This window comes from Arachis ipaensis, chromosome B10 (genome assembly GCF_059453495.1).
Source record: "Arachis ipaensis isolate K30076 ecotype BB chromosome B10, ASM5945349v1, whole genome shotgun sequence".
Taxonomy (NCBI): domain Eukaryota; kingdom Viridiplantae; phylum Streptophyta; class Magnoliopsida; order Fabales; family Fabaceae; genus Arachis; species Arachis ipaensis.
Genome location: NC_142435.1, coordinates 57,484,324 through 57,506,451, shown reverse-complemented (window position 1 = coordinate 57,506,451; position 22,128 = coordinate 57,484,324). Strand labels below are relative to the sequence as shown.

At 37.6% G+C, this 22,128-nt stretch overlaps 1 protein-coding gene across 2 annotated transcripts; it reads left to right on the top strand.

The window, feature by feature from the left end:
- The first annotated feature begins 1,276 nt into the window (after positions 1–1,276).
- Positions 1,277–4,212, top strand: LOC107621705 (solanesyl diphosphate synthase 2, chloroplastic-like). 2 transcript variants are annotated; one of them, XM_088486383.1, is made up of 7 exons: positions 1,277–1,327; positions 1,595–1,644; positions 2,357–2,405; positions 2,488–2,568; positions 2,808–2,845; positions 3,546–3,679; positions 4,019–4,121. In XM_088486383.1, exons 1-6 carry the CDS (start codon positions 1,277–1,279, stop codon positions 3,631–3,633), a joined length of 357 nt encoding a protein of 118 aa, XP_088342509.1. In that variant the 3' UTR covers positions 3,634–3,679; positions 4,019–4,121. The 2 variants fall into 2 exon arrangements, with proteins under 2 accessions (XP_088342509.1, XP_020969663.1); XM_021114004.2 differs by lacking the exons at positions 1,277–1,327; positions 1,595–1,644; positions 2,357–2,405; positions 2,488–2,568; positions 2,808–2,845 and adding an exon at positions 3,044–3,080 and having other exon boundaries at positions 4,019–4,212.
- Positions 4,213–22,128: the final 17,916 nt, after the last annotated feature.

Genomic DNA, 22,128 nt, shown 5'->3' with positions numbered 1-22,128 from the left:
AACCTCTCTTCATTGTGCACTCCCCGAAGAACGTCGCCGGCACGCGCGATACCTCTGTCGGCAATCCCTCTTCCGGCCCGTAACCCACCTTTAAGTTTCTTCTCTCTTCTCTCAACACTCTCTCCCTCAAGCTCACTGTGGCTCACCTTTCTCACGGCTGGTCTCGCCGTCGACCCCTCTCTCTCCGGTTTTACGCTTCTCTCGTGCCCATTTCGGACTCAAGCTCGTCGCTCTCTGTCACCACCGTCGCAAGCTTTGTCGCGCTCTGTCACCATTGCAAGCTCGTCTTCTTGCGTCGGCCGTCAACGCTTCCTTCGTCGTGAGTTGGTCCTGGGTAGGTATGTTTCAGCTTCCTTTGGCCCTGTTAAGTCATCAGTATATCTTAAATTTGTTGCTGAAAGTTGAGATTGTTGCTGAAATAATGATTCTGCTAATTTTGTTTTGCTGTAAATCATATTCCGAGAATTGAAGTATAAGTTTTTGTTGGTGAAAGTTATTATACTTAAATTTGTTGTTAAAAATGATCAATGGGCTGAATTTGTTGCTGCTAAGTTGAATTGTTGCTGAACATATCGCTGAGCAATTTTATTGTTGTTGGATAACGTCACTGTTCTTTAAAGTAGCAAGTAGATTTAAATTCTGTAATGAAACCAGTGGGATTTATTTTAAAATTTACAGTTTTTAATATATGAATGTTTTAAAAGTGCATGAGTTGGTTGTGGCTGTGTTGTGTTGAATGTGTTAGTTAAATTGATTTTATTGTTAAAAAATGAACTAAGTTGCTGTCTTCTTGTTAAGGTTGGTAAATTAGGAACTGGGAGGATGAAATTGAGTTAGATGGAGAAGTGATTGAATTGAGTTACCGCGGCTCGTATCCCTGGTGGCAATTGCTGAGATGAAGTGTAGAGAGAAGCCCAACCAGAGCTTCATTGCTTTATCTGCCCTTGTTCTTGGTATAACGTTTCATTTCAAATAAATAAAATGAATATAAAGGCTGCACCATGACAAAAATCAGTTTGGAACAGTATATTAAATTCTCTTGGTCATTGTTTGCTTCTCTGTCTGTACTTTTCAAGATGGATTGCATCTTCTAAATTATCACTTCTATTGCAATAGTTAATGTTCTATTATTTGGTTTTGCATTGAAATATTGCCTCAAATTAATGATTCTTTAAGTTGATGTTTCTGTGTATGTTATATAGCATTCTAATACAATTGAGCTGGATATTTTGTATTTGCTAACTTGTTTACTCTGTTGTTTCAGGTGTTCACTACTATGGCATTCATCTTGTTCGCTGAAGAGAATATTGACATTGCTGTTGTTGAGGTAAATTATCTATTTTCTTCACTGGCAATTGCTTCAGGCAAACCTGCTATTAAGTTATTATTCTGATTTTGTTATTTCTATGTCCCCCTCCCCCCCCACCCCCCCCCCAAAAAGTCTTGAGATAATATTGGCTTTGTCTAAGCCAACATAATGGATAGTTCTTGATAGTGTTTAATTGTTAATATATTGTCTTTATTTTAAAAAATTTAAACCTAAAACTGTGAGATGCCCAAAGTCATAATGCTGTATCTTCATTTAATTCTACAGGCTGGTTTAGGGGGTGCTCGGGATGCAATGAATGTTATATCCTCAGTTAGGTGTTTCTCTCCATGATCTTATTTTCTCAATAATAAGATATCTAAACTTGAAATGAAATGACGTTTTTCTTGGAGACAAAACACGCTACAACTGCATAGATACTAAATTGAGGACTATTGACAAGGATACAATCCAATTCTTATGTACATGACTAAATGCAATAGTAGCTACATTGAGCTTATTTTGTCCTATTCCAATTACTCAATGCTCATTAAAAAGAAGCATATTTAAATTAGCTAGAGAGCTTTCCATCTTTGCCTTTAGGAACTGTCGTTTGTTTAATCCTTGCATTCTATACGTAAAATAGACCAAAAATAGTTATTGATATGAAATATCCTTTCATTCATGTCTTAATTTAAAGCATAATAACATTTTTTGAGAGAAAAATACCCTAAAATGTCTGCAAAGTGGCAAAACAGGGAACTTATATGTTGCTGTGACAGCTAAATAGGATTTCCTTTTTGTCGGATGGATTGGACCTATCTTCTATTGATTTAGATTTGTGTTAATGTATAAATTTTAAAATTTTATTCTTCATACATAAACACCAGAGCGAAATAAAACTTTTCTCTATATTCTTGGTACACAGATGTTTATCTTTTACAATTTTATTACCATTATGGACAATATTGTTTATCTTTTCTCTATATTCATGGTATGCCAATGGCTGCACGAATTTACTAATTTACTAATTTGTTTACTTATTTGAAGGATAAAGGCTGCACCACATACTCCACTTAGGCTGCGTGATGATCCTGAGGTGAATACCTTTCATATATTAGGTTGAAATTTCATAAAATGGATTGCATAACTAATGATTGGTTTCATTTCTTTTTTCTCAGAGAGGATCCATTTTAGAGAAACTTACAAAGGAGAACTTACGGGACTGGGGGCTTTTGCAAGACTTCTATCGTTTTGTGAAGGTAACGGAGCTTGTATAGTTTCTTTTTTAGGTTGTTTGTACAATCAAGCATTACATTAATTTATCCTGGAAGCTCAGAGACAGGTAGGAGAGACATACCTAAATGAAAAGAGTTCAAGATCTCATCAAATTATCAGATTGGTGTGTGCCTTTCCATTTCTGTAATTAAATTCTCGTACTTTTTATATCTTAAAATATAATTAAAAAAAAGCTCCTAATATTGAAATTGTATTGTTTTAGACAATAGAAAGTTCTGCCAAGGAATTCCTTGGGCAAAGGTAACTCAGCCACCCTAGCTGCCAGCGTGGTATGCTTATAAATTCCTTGTTGTGCATGTTAATTACCTTGACTTTTATTCCATTGCTTTACTTTCAGTTTTCTCCTTCTAATATATACCATATTTCCTCCTATTTTTGTATGAACGGCATGCAAATAATGTTTCTTTTTGATAAATAATTTTGATCAAATAATGCAGGGTTTCTTCTATGAAGACTAGTGAACCTACTGTTAATGGTATGAATTTGTTGTTTTTAATTATAATTTTTTTATCAAATATGAAGTGTGTAGTTGAGTTGCTTAATTTCATTAGATAGAGAAAGATTCTTGTGCCTCTCTATTCAATAGCTTTTGAGAGCTATGATGGTTCATGATATGGTGGTATTCAGAACCTTTGTGATAAAGATTTTTAGAGTTTGATCCTTATTGCCCCAATCCTAAAATTGTATTTTAGCACAATATATGGGTAGACCTCTCATTGTCCATGCAATAAGCCCAAATTAAGTGGTTGTGAGGGGCATGCATATTAGATATAAAAGTATTTACATGCCTCTACTGAACAACTTAAGTTTTTGAAAAAGTTGCTTCAATGATAAATTTTACTAGTTTGAATGAATTGATATAGGTATTTGATTACAGGCTTATGATAGTTGTAAGTTCTAATAGGCATTGAAAAAATTTGGTTTGGTTTTCGTTGTATAGGTGGAACTCATGCAATTCAAGGAATTCCAACAGGATTGGACTTGAAGAGTTATTCAGAAACCCCCATATCACCATCAAAGTTGTTTGAAGTAGTTGCTGATGACCTGCAGACACTCAACAAAAATCTTCAATCGGTAATTGATGCTTTTTCGAAGAATTCATGCTGTGTTCTGTGTTTACTCTATGTTGAGATTGAACTGGAGCTGTTGCATTACCTTTAACTTGACCAGAAAAAGATATGAACTTTGAATTGAATGAATTATATTCACTGTTTAATGATTCAACTCAATCAGTTCCCGCGTTCATTTTTGTTGACTTGTTAACTTTCATTGAAATCCTTATTTTGCTAGTCTAGACCTAATCATTCTTATTATCTGCTGGTGTTGTTGCATTTGATTTTCTTTTACTTTACAAACAGTAAATGTTTGAATTAATGCTTAATGTATCTGATGACGATGCTCTAATTCTGATAGATTGTAGGTGCAGAAAATCCAGTTTTAATGTCTGCAGCTGAGCATATATTTAGTGCCGGTGGGAAGAGGATGAGACCGGCTCTGGTGTTCTTGGTGTCACGGGCTACAGCAGAGCTACTTGGCTTGAAGTAAGCATAAATTGTCTCTCAATCGTGCACACACACATTATTTGCATGTTGTGGAAATTCTATTCATATGACACTAAAATAATTTTGATAAATCTTTTGGATAAGAGGTAATTTTATTTCTATCATGTCTGCTGCTGCTTCCCTTGCATGTGTTTCTTTTTGCAATTCATATTCGAATACTGCCAAAATTGTGGTTGCAGATAAGAGCTAGCCTAAATGAGCATTTTGGTTCCTGCAGGGAAATCTCGAGCGTGTCAGTCCCAAAAGATTTAGAGTCTGGAGGTCCTAAATGGTTTGTTTCTTCTCCAAATCCTTTTTCTTTTTCGTTTATTTTTAGTGTGAAAGATTTGCTATTTCATTTTTTGTGTATCCTTTTGTTTCTCAAGTTGGATGCTCAAAATAATTGTGTTACGTGTTGCTTTGAGTTTAGCAAATTGACACCAGGTGTAATTTACAGTTTTGCCTACATCGACTTCAAGGATTCTTCTAGCATGAAGAGAGCTCTAGAACTCAAATGAAACTGAACTTGCTGGTGGTTATTACCTCAGTTGAAGACAGTGTTTATTATTAATTTTGATAGTGTTTATTATTAATTTGACAGAGTGTGGCATTGGCTTTGATATGATAATTAACTAAAAGTTTGATTTCTTTATCCATTTATTTATTATTAATTTTTATTATTTATAGCTTGAGAATGAGGACATGCTCTATCTACTTTCTATTGATTTTTGGTTATCACTGATAGTATTTAACAGGTTATGGTGGTTGATGCTGAGGCATACACCTATGAAGAGGAATGAAGGGGGGAGCACTTAGGTTTAGGTTTTTACATGTTTTTGTTAGTTTTCTAGAGAGAGAACCTCCCCTTTCTCTCTAGAATTAGGGTTTTTAGCTTTATTCTCTCTTTAATTTCTCTCTTTAATTCCTATTTTATTGTAGTTTCATTTACATCTTCATATTCTATTGCCTTTAATCTCTTAGTTTCCTTTGTCAATTTCTCTTTTATGCCCATTTTAGTTGTATGAACACTCTTGTTACTTTTGATTTCTTTTAATGCAATTTTGATGTTCTACGTTTTTTTGATGTCCATTTGAGTTGCTATTTTCATTTTCATGTAATTGGTAGTTATAGATTTCATTATTTTTGCAATTTAATATGCTTTCCCCTTTTACGCATGCTAAGTGTTTGATAAAATGTCTCTTATAGTTTTTATATAGTTTTTCACACTCTTAGCTTGGAATTGGATAATTAGGTGACCTTGAGTCATAGATGTCCATTCGATATTGTGATTAGGATTGTTAGTTGGTTTGGTTTCCACTAACGCTAGTCTTTCACTAAGTTAATTAGTGAGTTGATTAGGACTTGTGGATTGAGATCAATTATGCTCTTTTGACTTATTCTCGATGTTAGGATAGATTAATTGGGATTAATTCTTAGCAATTATCATGTTTGTGGTCTATGATTATGATAGGAATCCTTAATTTCCAATCCTTGCCAAGAGTTCATCCTTTTTGCCACTTGAATTACATTTTTGATTTACTTACTTTGAGCTTTAATTCCTTGCATGCTTCTTTACTATCTTGCCCTCTAATTTTCTTGTCACTTGCAATCAAAACCCCCTTGCTTTCTTCATAGCCAATAATATGACACTTAATTGCAATTCCTAGGGAGGACGACCCGGGAGCTAAATACTCTCGGTTATTTTGTATTGAATTTAACATTTGATATTGGGAATTAATTGTTGGTCTAGACTATACTTTCAACGATGGAATTCTTTGTGAAGATCTAGACTAACAATAGTTCTCTTTATCAATTGCTGACAACGATGGAACTTATGAAGTAATAATGGTTGTGACGAGTATGAGTGGAAGGGTGTTATGAGCAGCGGCCTCTGAGATTGAATATGTGATTATGATATGCATTGTTCTTTGTCGTAGGGGCTGTGGCAGTCTCCCGCCTACGTTCGGATGTGAGGGTTGAAGTTAGTCTTTTCACTCCTATTTCTCGCAACCAGAGGAAGGTGGTAGGGCACGCTCCCTCGGGATATTTCCCTCTGAAAGGAGAAGGTGGTAGGGCACTCATCCATCGGAATTATTCCTCCTGAAAATACGATTTCTCTCTGATTGCAAGGTGGTAGGGCACTAACCCATAGAATCATGCGGCAACCAGAGGAAGGTGGTGGGACACGCTCCCTCGGAATGTTTTCCTCTGAAAGGAGAAGGTGGTAGGGCACTCATTCCTCAGAATTATTCCTCCTTATGTGCAATAGAGAGACTAATCTGGGAGTTGTCGACCGGATTTTCTGTCGGGTTTGGCAATAACCGACATGTGATATCACAGCCAATAGGACAGACATTCATCATATGTATCTTTTATATGTTTGCTTGCTTTGTTTACTTGAGTTTGCCTAATTGTATAATGATGAACGGATTTTTGCTAGTAAAGAATTTCACAAATAAAGCCTCATTGAAAGTATAGTTTCTAAACTAACAAGAATCCTTTCATACAAAAGTTTTGGTTGTCACTTAAGCGAACCCAATAAAAATAATAACCGAAGTATTCAAACATCGGGTCGTTGATGAGAGGAACTTTTGCGTGGTCTAGAAATTTGCAGATAAATCCTCGTTGCAAGTATAGTTTCTAAACCAACAAAAGTCCTTTCATACAAACGTTTTGGTTGTCACAAGTAACAAGCCCCTAAATAAATTGATAACCGAAGTATTCAAACCTCGGGTCGTCTTCTCAAGGAACTACAGGGAAGTATGTTCTTATTATTGGTTATGAAGATTGTAAATTGGGGTTTTGAGAATGAGGAGTGAATAGTTTAATTAGAAAACAAAGTAAATGAAGAACAAGTAAATTTAAATGGCAAGTAAAATAAATAAATGACTGTAAATAAACTTTTGGCAAGGTATGAGAAATCAGAGGTCCTATCCTAGCTATCCTTATCAATGATGATGAGAATTGAATCTTAATTCCACTTTGTTAACATTTACTAAGATAAAGGAAGGTCAAGGGATTAATTGGTTTGATCTTCGAATCCTATTTATTTCCTAAGAAAAGATTGGGATTATTGAAGTTCATTTAATTAACAAGATAACAATTATCATTCATGTTTGAGTTTGATAACTCCTGAGTTACTGATTTCTTAACCAAGACCAAAAGGAGAGAAGTAAATCTACAGGAATAAAAATGTCTTCAGTTGGGAATAACAATAATGTAAATAAGAGGAAGCAATATTAAACTGAAATACCTCAAATAACATTAATTCAAAAGAGTAATCTGTAACATGAATGTAGCATAGGCCAAATAGGCAACATAACTAATATAAGCATTAAGTATCTAAAAGTAAGAGATAAATATAAAGTAAAAGAACATTGAACCTGGGATCGAGAGTCACTCCTAAAACTAAGAGAAATCCTAAATCCTAATCCTAAGAGAGAAGAGAGAGGAGAGAACCTCTCTCTAAACTAAATCTAAATCATGAAAACTAAACTAAAGTGGTGACTCTTTTTTGAATGGATGCATTTTCCCACTTCATAACCTCTGGTCTATGCCTTCTAGACTTGGATTTGGGCCAAAAGGGCTTCAGAATTCGTTGGGAGCGTTTTCTGCAATTTCTGGTGCGTGGCCTCTGTCACACGTCCGCGTGGGTCACATGGTCGCGTCATTCAGAGTTTTCCTTGTCATGCGGTCGCGTCAGTCATGCGACCGCGTCATATGTGTTCTGCTTAAGGCGCGCGGTCGCGTCAGTCATGCGGCCGCATCGCTGCTTCTTCGCGCTTGGCATGCGTCCGCGTCGCCCATGCAATCGCGTGGATGCCAGTTTCTTCACAAACTCCGTTTTATGCTTTCCTTCCATTTTTGTATGTTTCCTTTCCATCCTTTAAGTCATTCCTGCCTTAGAAGATCTGAAACTACTCAACACACTAATCACGGCATCGAATGAAAATAAAGGTAATTAAAATAATTAATTTTAAAGCATAGGAAACATGTTTTTCACATACATCATATAATAAGGAAGGAAAAGTAAAACCATGCAATTAATATGAATAAGTGGGTGAAGGATTGAATAAATCACTCAGATTAAGCACAAAATATATCATAAAATATGGGTTTATTAACCTCCCCACACTTAAACAATAGCATGTCCTCATGCTAAGTACAAGAGTAATGTTAGGTTAAAGTGGTGGAATGCCATGCAATGCATCCTAATCTAAATGCAACTACCTAGATGCATCATGCAATTCTAATTTTTTATTCACTTGTATATAAAGCTTGCATGTAGTTGAATTAATTCACATTCTCAAGGAGTCATATATATATAGCCAAACCTTAGATAATGATAAAGCACTTTTACAGTTGAGATGGGAGAGAAAAACATTTTATAAACTTGCAAGACAATTAATAATTCAAACAGAGATATATGTTAATGAGCTATTAAACCCTCACTGGATTTTGTGTTTACTCTCTAGTCACTCAGTGTTTATTGGGTTAATCACTCTATTCTTCTTTTTATCCTTTTTTTTTCTATAACTTTGTTCTTCATCTAACCAATCAACAATTATAGAATATAGACATACCAAAAATCATGAGGTCTTTAGTCAAGGTTGTAATGGGGCCAAGGTAAAGGTAAGGGTATATGTATAAGGCTAAGTGAGCTAATAAGTGAATCCTTAATTAGTCTAAGATCTCACCTAACATACATACTTTCTAAAGCAAAGCTTCTTTACCTATTTTCCCATATTTTCCCACTTTTGATGTTACATGCTCATGTTTCAATATTTATTATTTTTATCCCATGTGCATTGCTTTATTTCTCATTTGGAGAATTCTTTTTGTGTCCCCTTTATTTAAATACTGAAAAATAATTTTATTTTATTTTTTAATGCACATAGTAATTCAGTTAATTTGATTTCACATGAGCATGCTTCCCAAAACTCTTTATTTTGAATTATTTTATTCTTAACAACTTTTTCTACCCTTTTGTTTTTATCATCCATGTTTCCAATAGGTTTTCTGCATTTAAACCATACATACTTCCTATCTTAAGCTAACCAAGGATTCAACTTGGGATTTTTATTTTGTTTTTCTGCTTAAGGCTAGTAATGTGGTTTATAGAAAAAAGGGATTTAAAGGCTCAAAGGGGCTAACAAGGGTGATGTGAAAGGTAGGTTATTTTGGGATAAGTGAGCTAAAATCAAATAATGGCCTCAATCACTCTCTTGGTATGTATTTCTATTCTATAATCGAACATATAAATTAAAACAAAGTAAAGAACACCAGAATACAAAAGAAGGGTGGAACACATAGGAATAAAATATTATGGTTTGAATGTAACCATACAATTAAGCTCAAAACTTACAGGTTGTGTGTTCTCTAGCTCAAAAATCATTTATCACTTTTGTATGTCATGCAGGTTTAGTTAAAAATTCCCATTATTCTCAATGTAAAACTTATATTGAATGGATTTAAAGTTCTAGTGTCTCTCCTTGATGAAATGTTGTTAACTAACTAACATGTAATGCTATACATACAAGTTGTGTGGATTGTTTCTATTATGTTCAAGTTCCTAGTTTACTTCCTTTTTATATTTTCAATATAAACTAATCTATCTTATGCTAAAAAGGGTAAACTATACTAATTAATCCACAATTTCTATAACTAATAAGTTAGAATTGCAACTAAACTAAATGGCTAAAATATGAACTAAAGTGCAACATAGAATAAATATAAAAATAGTAATGTATATAAGTACTGAAAAAATAAAAATAAAAATAAAGAGAAAAATACAAAAAAAGTAGCAAAATAAATAAAAAGAGTATGTAGTGGTTCACCAAAAAAGAACGCCAGAGATGGCAACCTTCCCACACTTAAAATGTAGCATCGTCCCCAGTGTTCACTCAAGCAGGGTGTGAAGGAGTGTCATCACTAGAAGGGTGGGTAGCTGGGGTCTCTATGGTGGTGGTCTGAGGATCTGGCTGCTGCAGAGGAGGTGCTGACTGGATAGAGATCTCGAGGTCTACAGCCTGAATCTGAGGTGGAGCCTCCTGATGTGATGCTGCCTGCAGGGTGCCTGCCTGCTCTGCCTCACTCTAGGGATGGGTCTCTACCTCGTGATCATCCGCCTCCTCCTCAGATGCCTCGCACTGTGTGTCAGGCTCGGAGGGGATGTCGCCAGAGTGTATCATCAGCTTCAGGTGCTCATAGTGTTGCTTGTTGTGACGCTCCATCTGGTCAAGCCGTCGAAACAGGCAGTGCACTAAATGATAGATAGGCTCTGGGGCAGGTGGAAGTGCAGTGGCGGTGGCAGGGGTAGCTGTGGAAGAAGAGGGGCCGGCAGATGGTGTGGCTGTGTCAGCAGTAGCAGTGAGGAATGGAGGTCTATAACCCAAAGCCAGAAAGTTCCTGCTGTGCGGGATAATCTTCTTGCATTCTGCAGCAGGTGGCTTTTCATCAGCATCCTCCCAAGGCACGTCAGCTCGACGTCCTAGCTGTGTAATCAGATAAGGAAAGGGAAGAGTGCCTCGGACGTGGACCCTGGCCATATAGTACCGGATAAAGCGTGGCAGGTACAGGTCCTTACCCTCCATCACACACCATAGGAGGGTGATCATAGCGGCTGGTATCTCAGTCTCGTGAGTACTCGGCATAATGAAGTTGCTAAGTATCTGATGCCATAGCCGAGCCTCATCATTCAAGTAGATCCGCTTGATTCCCTTTGGCATGGTAGTGTTCTGACCCATAATCCAAGAAACAGTCGGGTCAAGGGCTATCCGGGCCTTGACTGCATCCCAATCAAATCGCATGAAGCGCATATCCTCCTCAGCTTTTTGATAACCATCCAGCTGATTAGTTTTAGGCAGAAGCTTCAGAACTTCTTCAATGGCCTCTTTAGTGACCAGAATCTGCTTTCCTCTAAGGTTCACTGCATCTAGGGAGGTTTTAAAGTAATTGCAGTAGAATTCCCAAACCTAAGATGCATTGACCTCAGTCAAGGGTCTTTCCAGGAAGAACCAGCCTCTTTGTTTGATCTGGTCAGAGGTGTATTGCTGGAGTTCTTCTGGGATCTTCAAAGTTCTCTCCAGGTATAGGTTCCTGGAGGCTGTAAACACCAGATACCTCAGCTCACAGTATTTGTTTGCAAACTTTACTGGATCAGTAGCAGGGATTAGCTGGTCGGCCTTCTCCTGCGGGGTAAAATTTTTCTCCCGCGAGGAGGCATCATGCATGAGATCTATGATAGAGATAGAGGCTTCTCCTCTTTTCCGTTTGCCAGTTGTTGCCTTTCCTTTCCCTTTTCTGTGGGAGTCTGACATCCTGAAAAACAGAATTCAAGGATATAATAAAAACAGGAAAACAAGGAGGCAATTTACAAAAGAAGCACATAGTGGCAAGGGAACAGGAGAGTAATGAATATGAGCTAAGTAAATGTGCATTAAGGATTGTATAGGAGTTAAAAGTTCGAAAAGAAGAAATCACAATTCAAAATGTAATTGAATTCTTGTTAAATAAAAAAATTAACATCATGCCATGGTCAGAATGTTAAAAGAAAGTGAAAGAAAATCAGAAGAGAAGTTTTGAAAGGTTAGGTTGGTTAGAATTGAAAAAGAGTTTAGGAAGTTAACATTAGTGGGTTAGTAAAAATTGGTTTAAAGTAAGTAGCATAATGAAAATATTCCAAGTAACAAGTATTCACAGTTAGAAGCTATAAGTAACTCATAACCAAATAAGGAAAACAGGTTGATGATGATTCAAATAGATATAGAAATAGCAAAAAATGGAATCAAACATCAAAAATGCAATTTATGAACCATGAAATCAAAAAGGATAAGAAAGCATGCCCTGGCAGTCATGAATTGGTTTGGTTAAAGCAGAGGAAAGCAGAGTTCAAAATGCCAAAACCAAAACATGAATGAAAATATTTTACAGAAATTTGGGCAGCATCCCGGCTAAAATTGGATTGTCCCGAAAAATAAACAGCAATAAAATAGTTCATATGAATCAAAATTAAAGCTGCAATTACAGATAGGGAATATAAACATGAAAATACAGTGTACAGAGCAGCAAGAAACAAGAAAGTACAGCATATGAACATTACAATCATCACAGCGACAGCAGAATAAAACAAGAAACACGAACAACGCAATTAAACAGACCTAAATCCACTAACCACATCCTAGGCTACCTAACAACCTAAAATCCACTACAACATGCATATCTAACTAGCCTAATGACGAACATAAACAGAAAAAATGAATTAACTACGAAGGATAGAAGGGTGGCGTTCGTCGGAACCTGGTAGGCTTAAGAAAGAGAGTGGGGCAGATAGGTGACTGGGGATGGCGGCGGTGGCGTCCGGCGCGGCGGAAGAGGGTGGCGCGGCGGCGATGGGTGCTGTTCGGAGGAAAGGAACGAGAAGGGGGGTGTAATGGGGGTAATAGGTGAAGGGAAGGGGGCGTGTAGGTGGCACTGGGTAGTGGCGACGGGGCGGCGGTAGTGGGTGGTGGTCGCGGGGGGCAGTGGCGGTTAGGGGGGAGAAGAAGAAAGAAGAAGAAAAAGGGGGGAAAGGAGGAAGATGGGTGGGTGGCGGCGGCGTCTGGGTGGTCGGCAGCGTCTGGCGATGGCGGTGATGGTGGCTGGGTGGTGGTTGGGAGTTGGAGAAGAAGAGAGGAAGGAGAGGGGTTGGGGGCGCGACTGATAGGGGTCGCGTGACTGGGGGTTATAAATTTGAATCCACGCGATATCGTGGGGCACGCGGTCGCGTGGTTGGGGTGAAAATGTGGTTGACGCGATCGCGTGGAGGGCAAAAAGAGTGAATGACGCGATCGCCTGGGGCATGCGAGTCGCTGGAATTTGTGCGAAACGCACAGTTCCAGCGTCGTTTCAGCGCAACTCTTTGTCTCCTTTTGGGGTGTTGTGCAATCCATGCGATGCGATCGCGTCGCTCACGTTGTCGCGTGGGATGTGTGTTGTGCAAGTGACGCGATCGCGTGGTGCACGCGATCGCGTGGGCATTTTGTGCAAAACGCACAATGGCCGCACGATTCCAGCCTAACTTTCTGGATGTTGGATGGTTACGCCGATCTTCAGGTCACACAGCCGCGTGAATGACGCGGTCATGTGGGTAGTGTTTTTCGCAATGTGACACGATCGCATGAGTGATGCGGTCGCGTCGCACACCCTTCTTTTTTTTTATGCTGGTATGCAATTATGCAGTATGCAAAATGCAATGATTAATATGAATGAGATGAAAAACTCCTGGTTCAATAAAATAAAACTTGAAAACAAATAAAACTAAATAAAAATTGAAAAAGGGACGATCATACCATGGTGGGTTGTCTCCCACCTAGCACTTTTAGTTAAAGTCCTTAAGTTGGACATTGGATGAGCTTCCTGTTATGGCGGTTTATGCTTAAATTCATCCAGAAATCTCCACCAATGCTTGGAATGCCAATAGCCTCCAGGGTCCCAAACTAGGCATGGAAAGCTTCTGAGCAGCTTCAAATAGATTCTCAGGCTCCCGGGGTGACGAATGTCAGCATAGATTCCAGGATCCCAAACTTTTGCTTTTAAATCCGCCTTCGTCTTGATCTATACTTTTCCATCTGGGCGGTTTAGAAGTTAGAATCTCACCAGGATAACAAAACATTTTCCGAGATCCATCCGATTGATCATGATGCCAATCCGTGCACTTCGAGTTGAAGCGTGGAACTTTATTGAACCTTGTGCACCAGCTCTGAGTACGAGCCATTTCCCGCTTACTCTTAAAGCCACAGAGAGCTCTAATCTGGCCGTCTGTTTCAAGCAAACCATATTCAAGTGGAAAAATAAAGCTAAAGGTTAAGGATTGTACCCACTTAAAACTTGTATTGGGTGGTAATGGCCTTGGGATAGGTGGTTCCAGTGGTTCTGTGAGTTCTACTCCCTTGTGTTCTTCTGTGAAATTCTCCACTTCTTTGCAAGATTCTTCAAACATATCCATATCCTGATCAAAGCCATCTATGTCTTCCTCATCACTTAAGTCATAGACTGGAGGTTGAGAGAAATCTACCTCCGTATCATCTTCGTATTCACTTGAAAAAGATTCATCGATCTCAGAGAATTCACTTGCGGATGCAAGTTCATTACTAGGAGAACTTGACTTGTGACTATCATCATCAAGAAAATCTGCTTCTTGGGTTATTCTGTCTAGTTCTTCATGAAAGACTTGCTCTGGGGATTGTGCACAATCCTCCTTAGCATCAACTGTAACATCCTTGACAGAATGCTCCACAACTTTGGATTCCCATGGAGGTTCAGCGTCTCCTAAGTCTTCAACCAACTCTTCTTCTTTAATAATGACAGCTTCCTCTACTTGTTCCAGTAGGAAACCATGCTCTGTCTTGTCTACTGGAGTTTCTAGTATCTCCCTCATGCTACGCTCTTCGTTAGATTGTCCACATGGGGCTGTGGGATGTCCTTGAATGTTTGAACGTCTAGAAGATAATTGACTTACTGCTTGCTCCAGTTGATGAAGGGTTGTTTGAAGTCGATTTACTGTTTCCTTGAGGCGAACCTCTAATTCTCGGGGTAATAGATTTGGATATGGCATAGGGGGAAGTGGTGGTGTTTGGAAGTGATTGGATTGGAACTGGGATAAATGAGGATCATACGGTGGTGAGTGGTGGAAAGGAGCTTGTAAGTGTGGTGGTTCGAAGTTATGTTGAGAGGATGGTCTATAAGCACAAGGTAGGGCTTGTTGGTAATTACAAGGTTGTCCACCATGTCTATTTGCTTGGTATGCATTGTAGAATGGTCTTTGTTCATGATATCTTGGAGGGTGTTGTTGCCTAAAGGGTTGATTAGATCCTCTTGGCTCCATCCATCTTTGATTGGTCTGACCTTGATGCATGTTCCTATTATAACTTCCATTCCTTTCAATAACATTAGAACCAAACTCAAAGCGAAAGGGGTGAGAATTCATAGTAGCTAAAAGAAATAAAGAGGGGAAAATAAAAACAAATAAACAAGTAAAAGAAAAATATTTACAATAACCAATAATAAGGCACACGATTGCAGTTTCCCGGCAACGGCGCCATTTTGATGAGAGGAACTTTTGCGTGGTCTAGAAATTTGCAGATAAATCCTCATTGCAAGTATAGTTTCTAAACCAACAAAAGTCCTTTCATACAAACGTTTTGGTTATCACAAGTAACAAACCCCTAAATAAATTGATAATCGAAGTATTCAAACCTCGGGTCGTCTTCTCAAGGAACTGCAGGGAAGTATGTTCTTATTATTGGTTATGGAGATTGTAAATTGGGGTTTTGAGAATAAGGAGTGAATAGTTTAATTAGCAAACAAAGTAAATGAAGAACAAGTAAATTTAAATGGCAAGTAAAATAAATAAATGATTGTAAATAAACTTTTGGCAAGGTATGAGAAATTAGAGGTCCTATCCTAGCTATCCTTATCAATGATGATGAGAATTGAATCTTAATTCCACTTTGTTAACCTTTACTAAGATAAAGGAAGGTCAAGGGATTAATTGGTTTGATCTTCGAATCCTATTTATTTCCTAAGAAAAGATTGGGATTATTGAAGTTCATTTAATTAACAAGATAACAATTATCATTCATGTTTGAGTTTGAAAACTCCTGAGTTACTGATTTCTTAACCAAGACCAAAAGGAGAGAAGTAAATCTACTGGAATAAAAATGTCTTTAGTTGGGAATAACAATAATGTAAATAAGAGGAAGAAATATTAAACTGAAATACCTCAAATAACATTAATTTAAAAGAGTAATCTATAACATGAATGTAGCATAGGCCAAATAGGCAACATAACTAATATAAGCATTAAAGTATCTAAAAGTAAGAGATAAATATAAAGTAAAAGAACATTGAACCTGGGATCGAGAGTCACTCCTAAAACTAAGAGAAATCCTAAATCCTAATCTTAAGAGAGAAGAAAGAGGAGATAACCTCTCTCTAAACTAAATCTAAATCATGAAAAATAAACTAAAGTGGTGACTCTTTTTTGAATGGATGCATTCTCCCACTTCATAACCTCTGGTCTATGCCTTCTGGACTTGGATTTGGGCCAAAAAGGGCTTCAGAATTCGCTGGGAGCGTTTTCTGCAATTTCTGGTGCGTTGCCTCTGTCACGCCTCCGCGTGGGTCACGCGGTCGCGTCATTCGGAATTTTCCTTGTCATGCGGTCGCGTCAGTCATGCGACCGCGTCATATGTGTTCTGCTTAAGGCGCGCGGTCGTGTCAGTCCTGCGGCCGCGTCACTGCTTCTTCGCGCTTGGCATGCGTCCGCGTCGCCCATGTGATCGCGTGGATGCCAGTTTCTTCACAAACTCCGTTTTATGCTTTCCTTCCATTTTTGTATGTTTCTTTTCCATCCTTTATGTCATTTCTGCCTTAGAAGATCTGAAACTACTCAACACACTAATCACGGCATCGAATGGAAATAAAGGTAATTAAAATAATTAATTTTAAAGCATAGGAAACATGTTTTTCACATACATCATATAATAAGGAAGGGAAAGTAAAACCATGCAATTAATATGAATAAGTGGGTGAAGGATTGAATAAATCACTTAGATTAAGCACAAAATATATCATAAAATATGGGTTTATCAGTCGTCTCTCAAGAAATTGTTGGGAGGTGTATTTATTATTGGTTATGAGAAAACATATTTTTTGGGTTTTTGAAAGGTTAGGCAAGGAATGTAAATGATAAGAAATTAAATTAATAACAAATAAAGCTCTTAGCAAGGTATGAAAATTAGAAGTCCTATCCTAGTTATTCTTATCAATTGTGACATCAATTGTCCATTGCTCCCACTTAGTTAACCCTTACCGAATAAAGGAAAGTCAAGTGGACCAATCAATTTGATTCCTCAAGTCCTAGTCAACTCCTAAGGAAAGACTAGCTTTAGAGGGATCCAAATCAACCAGCAAATTACAATCATCAATCAACAAAGGAGTTTGATAACTCAAGTGTCTCCAATTACTCAACCAAAGTTTAGTTGAAAGCATCAATAATATAAATTGAAGAAAGCAATCATAAATCTAAAATACTTCAAATTGCATTAAATAGAAATTGAATCTAACATGGAGTTCATAAACTAAATAGCAACATAAAGTAATCAATAGGGGAAATAGATAAACTAGAATGCTAAGCCAAATAAAAGTAGAAGAGAAACTAAATTAAAGGAACATTGAACCTAGAATTGAGAATAAATAAACCTAAAACTAAGAGAAATCCTAAAACCTAGAGAGAGGAGAAACTTTCTCTAGAAACTACATCTAAAACCTAAATTATGAATAATGAGATGTGAATGAATGAACGATTGATTCCCCTACTCTGCAGCTTCTATTTTGTGTTTTCTGGGCCGAAAACTGTGTCAAAAATCACGTAAAAATTGCCCCCAGCAATTTCTGATACGTCCAGCACGTGGCTCTGTCACGTGTACGCGTCGTCCACGCATACGCGTGGATTGAACTTTCGCCAGGTCACGCGTACGTGTGACCCACACGTGCGCGTTGCCTAACAGCATGGCAACTGTGGCAAATTATATATCATTTTGAAGCCCTAGATGTTAGCTTTCCAACGCAACTGAAACTGCCTCATTTGGACTTTTGTAGCTCAAGTTATGGTTGATTTAGTAAGAAGAGGTCAGGCTAGACATCTCAGCAATTCCTTCAATTTCTTATATTCCTTCCACTTTTGCATGCTTCCTTTCCATCCTCTAAGCCATTCCTGCCCTATAAACCCTGAAATCACTTAACACACATATCAAGGCATCAAATGGTAATAAGAGAGGATTAAAATTAGTAATTTAAAGACAAAGAAGCATGTTTTCAATCATAGCACAAAATTGGGAAGAAAAATGTAAAACATGCGAATTCTATGAATAAATGTGAGAATAGTGGATAAAATCCACTCAATTAAGCACAAGATGTACCTCGAAATGGTGGTGTATCAAATCTCCCCACACTTAAACATTAGCATGTCCTCATGCTATGCTCAAGAGAAGTTATAAAGGAGTGAAGAGAAATGGTAGGAAATTATGCAATGCAATGCAACTTATGAATGTGAATGCAACTATATGCTAAGATGTTTCTATCTACTTGGTTAAAAATAAACAAGTTCTCCAAGACAAATATAAATCAGATTCTACTAATTCAAATCATATAGTAAAGACAAGTAAACTTGTAAGAAGATAGCTCATGAAAGCAGGGAACATAGAATCAAGCATTGAACCCTCACTAGTGGTGTATATCACTCTAATCTCTCAAGTGTCTAGGGTTGATCACTCTACTCTTCTCTAGTCATACTTTCTAAACTTTGTTCTTCATCTAACCAATCAACAAAATTTAGTATACCAATGCAAACATCATGAGGTCTTTTCAGGGTTGTAATGGGGCTAAGGTAAGGGTGAGGATACATGTATGGCCAAGTGAGCTATAATATGAATCTTTGACTATCCTAAGCTCTTACCTAACACACACACACTTTATGTAATTCTAAAATCATGCCTAGCTACCCAAAATTCCTATTTTTGCATCACATACTCATGTATCAATTTTTCTTTAATTTTATCACATATGCATTGATCTTTTATTAAACTTAACATTGGGGTAATTTTGTCCCCTTATTCACTTATTTACTTAATTATTTGAATATTTTTTGTTTTTTTGTTTTTTTATTTTTTTATTATTTTTTTTGAAAGCAAACATAATATATCAATGCACATGAGTTTTTAATTTTTTCTGGTCTCATATGAGTATGCACCCAAATTTCCAATACTTTTATCAATAAAACACAGCACAATTTCATCAACCCAAGTTTCCACAATTCCCCACACTTAATTAATACACAATCTCGATCTTAAGCTAACCAAAGATTCATTTGGGGTAATTAATTATTTTTTTGCTTAAGGCTAGTGATGTGGTAAAATATAGAATAAATGGAGATTAAAAGGCTCGAGGTGGCAAACAAAGGTGATTGAAAGGGTAGGCTATTTGGGATAAGTGAGCTAATAATAATTGATGGCCTCAATCATATGGAAGCATGTAAATACACTAAATAGTGGACATATAGAAGGGAACAAAATATAGATTACAATCATAGAGAAGGAAACACACAAGAATAAAATATTATGGTTAAATAATGTAACCATATAATTAAGCTCAAATCTCACAGGTTGTGTGTTCTTTAGCTATAACCTATGTTCCAATTTACAATCTTCAAACAAGTTTAAGACAAATTTTGAATTTAAATTAGTGAAACACCATAAAAAGGATCTTGAAAAGAAACTCATTACTTTAATCAAGCAGTGGTAAAATATGCACAAAAATCAAACAAACATGCAATCCAACATGCAAATGCAACAATGAACTACAAAAAAAATTAAACAATGGTGTTGAAAAGAAGGTAACTAACCTACGGAAGTCGGTATTAACCTCCCCAAACTTAAAGATTGCACCGTTCTCGGTGCATGCTGAGATGTGCAACTGGATGGGTGGCTCCAACTGACGCCTTTTCTCCAAAGATTGCGTAGATGGACTTGTCTGTTGCCCCATTAAGAAGCTTTTCCTCTCCTTTCTTGGTGGCCATCCTGAAAGAAGAGAAAAGGAAAGAAAAGTAACCCAGAAACAAAGGTAGAAAACAAATAAAACATGGTTGGGTTACTGCCAAATAATAATCAGGGTCTCATTTACATGGTAGCTATAACATGTGAGTGAGAAAATAGTAAAAGCAAATGGCATATCAATAGTGCAAATATTGCAACAATGAGGAAGAGATAGTAGGTAATGAAAGATAATATAAATTCATGTCAATGCAAAAAGAATACAGGTACTATAAAAGATTGGCATTGATGTATAATTAATAATGCCTAACAAAAAGAAACAAGTCGTGAAGCACCAGAATAATGCAAGAAAAGATGGACCAGTTGAACAATTTTCACCAATGGTAAACTTAGAAAAGAAAATAAAATATGCATAAGATGAAAATGTAATAAATGAGAGGATGCAAATAAGTTAAGTAAAATAGAGTGAAAGAGAATAAGGATGAGAAGGTAAAGAAATGTGGAAGAAGAAAGTAAGAAAAGGAGGAAGAAAGAAGGAGAAAAGAGAGAAGAGAGAAGTAAGAATTGAAAAACGGGGTGTGACGCATACGCGTGGATGACCTGAAAGCAAAAGGAGCCTCACGTGTCAAGGACGCGTACGCGTTGGTGATGTTGTGCCTCTAGCACAGTACCAGCCCCAGACCATCAGAACTTTCTGTTCATTTGTGCATACGCAAACGACGTGCGCGCGTTATGGATGCTTGCGTGTCGATTCCCCCTTTTTTTATGCAGAATGCAAAATGCAGAATGCAGAATGTAGATGATTATGCAGAAATTATGAGTGAATACTGTGAAAAACAAAATAAAATAAAACTAGGAATGAAAAGGGACGATTATACCATGGTGGATTGTCTCCCACCTAGCACTTTTAGTTAAAGTCCTTAAGTAGGATATTTGGTGAGCTCTTTGTCATGGTGGCTTGTGCTTGAACTCGTCTTGAAACTTCCACCAATGCTTGGACTTCCAATAAGCTCTATCAATACCAGGTAAATTCCTCAAGCTTTGATGGAGTTCGTTACAAGTTTTGAGCTCCCAAAATTGATCCTTATATATTCCTGGATCCCATATCTTGATTCTACACCCATTTTCAAGTTGATCATCATGATTCCATCCAGGTGGTAAGCAATCCGAATTCTCACTAAGGCATCCAAACAGTTTCCTAGACCCATTCATTCAAGCTCTACAACAACCTTTGCATTTAGATTTTGAGCTCCCAACCACAACGAACCTAGGATTGTGTTGCCCACCACTAACCATCTCCCTCTTACTCTTAAAGCCACAAAGAGCTCTAAGCTGACCATCTGTCTCAAGTAAACCATATTCAAGTGGGAAAGTAAAGGTTAAGGATAAGAATTTTACCCACTTGAATATTGTATTGGATGGTAATGGCTTTGGGGGAGAGGTCTCCAACAGCTTTGGAAAGGTGATTTCAAGCTCCATTCCCTTGTGCTCTCCCTTGGCAACTTCCACCACTTTGCGAGCTTCTTCAGTTTCAACCTCTTCCTATTGGTAGCTTTCTTCCAATTCAAATTCTTTTTCATGGCTTACCAAGGGCATGGGGGGTTGTGCTTCTTCTTCTTTAATCTCCATCTCTTGATCAACCTCTTCAAAGTCTTCAACCATGACATGCCTTGGAGGTTGTACACCCTCCTCAACATCAAATTCAAACGTCTTAGAAGGAGGCTCTATGACTTGACTTTCCCATGGAGGTTCCGCATCTCCCAAGTCTTCAACCACTTCCACTTCTGTGATAATTTCGGCTTTCTCCACTTGCTCTAAGACAAAATCGGACTCCTCCTTGATGTCTTCCTTCACTAATTCTTCAACCACTCCTTCACCTTCAAGGGTCTCTACTACCTCCACCTGTAGAGCCTCCTCTATCTTCTTATGAAGTATGAATTCGTGAAGATGATCCCTTCTCTCTTATTCTATGTCAATAGCATAATTGGGATCATCTTGCTCTTGGATTGATGGATATGGGTATTCTTGCACGGAGGGTGGTGGTGCACTAAAGCTAGAGGGTTGAATATTGGAGGTAGAGGGTTGGTCTCTGCGGAATATAAGATTTTGGAGTTTAGAGGTGAGACCAATGAGATTAGAGATAAGTGTGTTGTTATCCGATGGAGGTTGGGGTGGATAGGAGGGTTTATTTGTTGGGAGGAAGGGCTCATAATACGGAGGTGGTTCTTCTTGATAAGGATAAAGAGATGGTGTATATTGAGGCGGTGGTTCTTGGGAGTAATTGTATTGGGATTGGGGTGGTTCTAAGTATGGCTCATAAGGTTCTTGGTATGGTGGGTAAGGATTAGGATCATAAAAGGGTGTTTGGTAGTGGGTGGCTTGTGAGTATGGT

Coding starts and splice junctions, on each gene's coding strand:
- LOC107621705 (XM_088486383.1), top strand. CDS start 1,277: ATGGCATTCATCTTGTTCGCTGAAGAGAATATTGACATTGCTGTTGTT. Junction 1,328..1,594: donor TTGACATTGCTGTTGTTGAG/GTAAATTATCTA, acceptor TTAATTCTACAG/GCTGGTTTAGGGGGTGCTCG. Junction 2,406..2,487: donor GGCTGCGTGATGATCCTGAG/GTGAATACCTTT, acceptor CTTTTTTCTCAG/AGAGGATCCATTTTAGAGAA.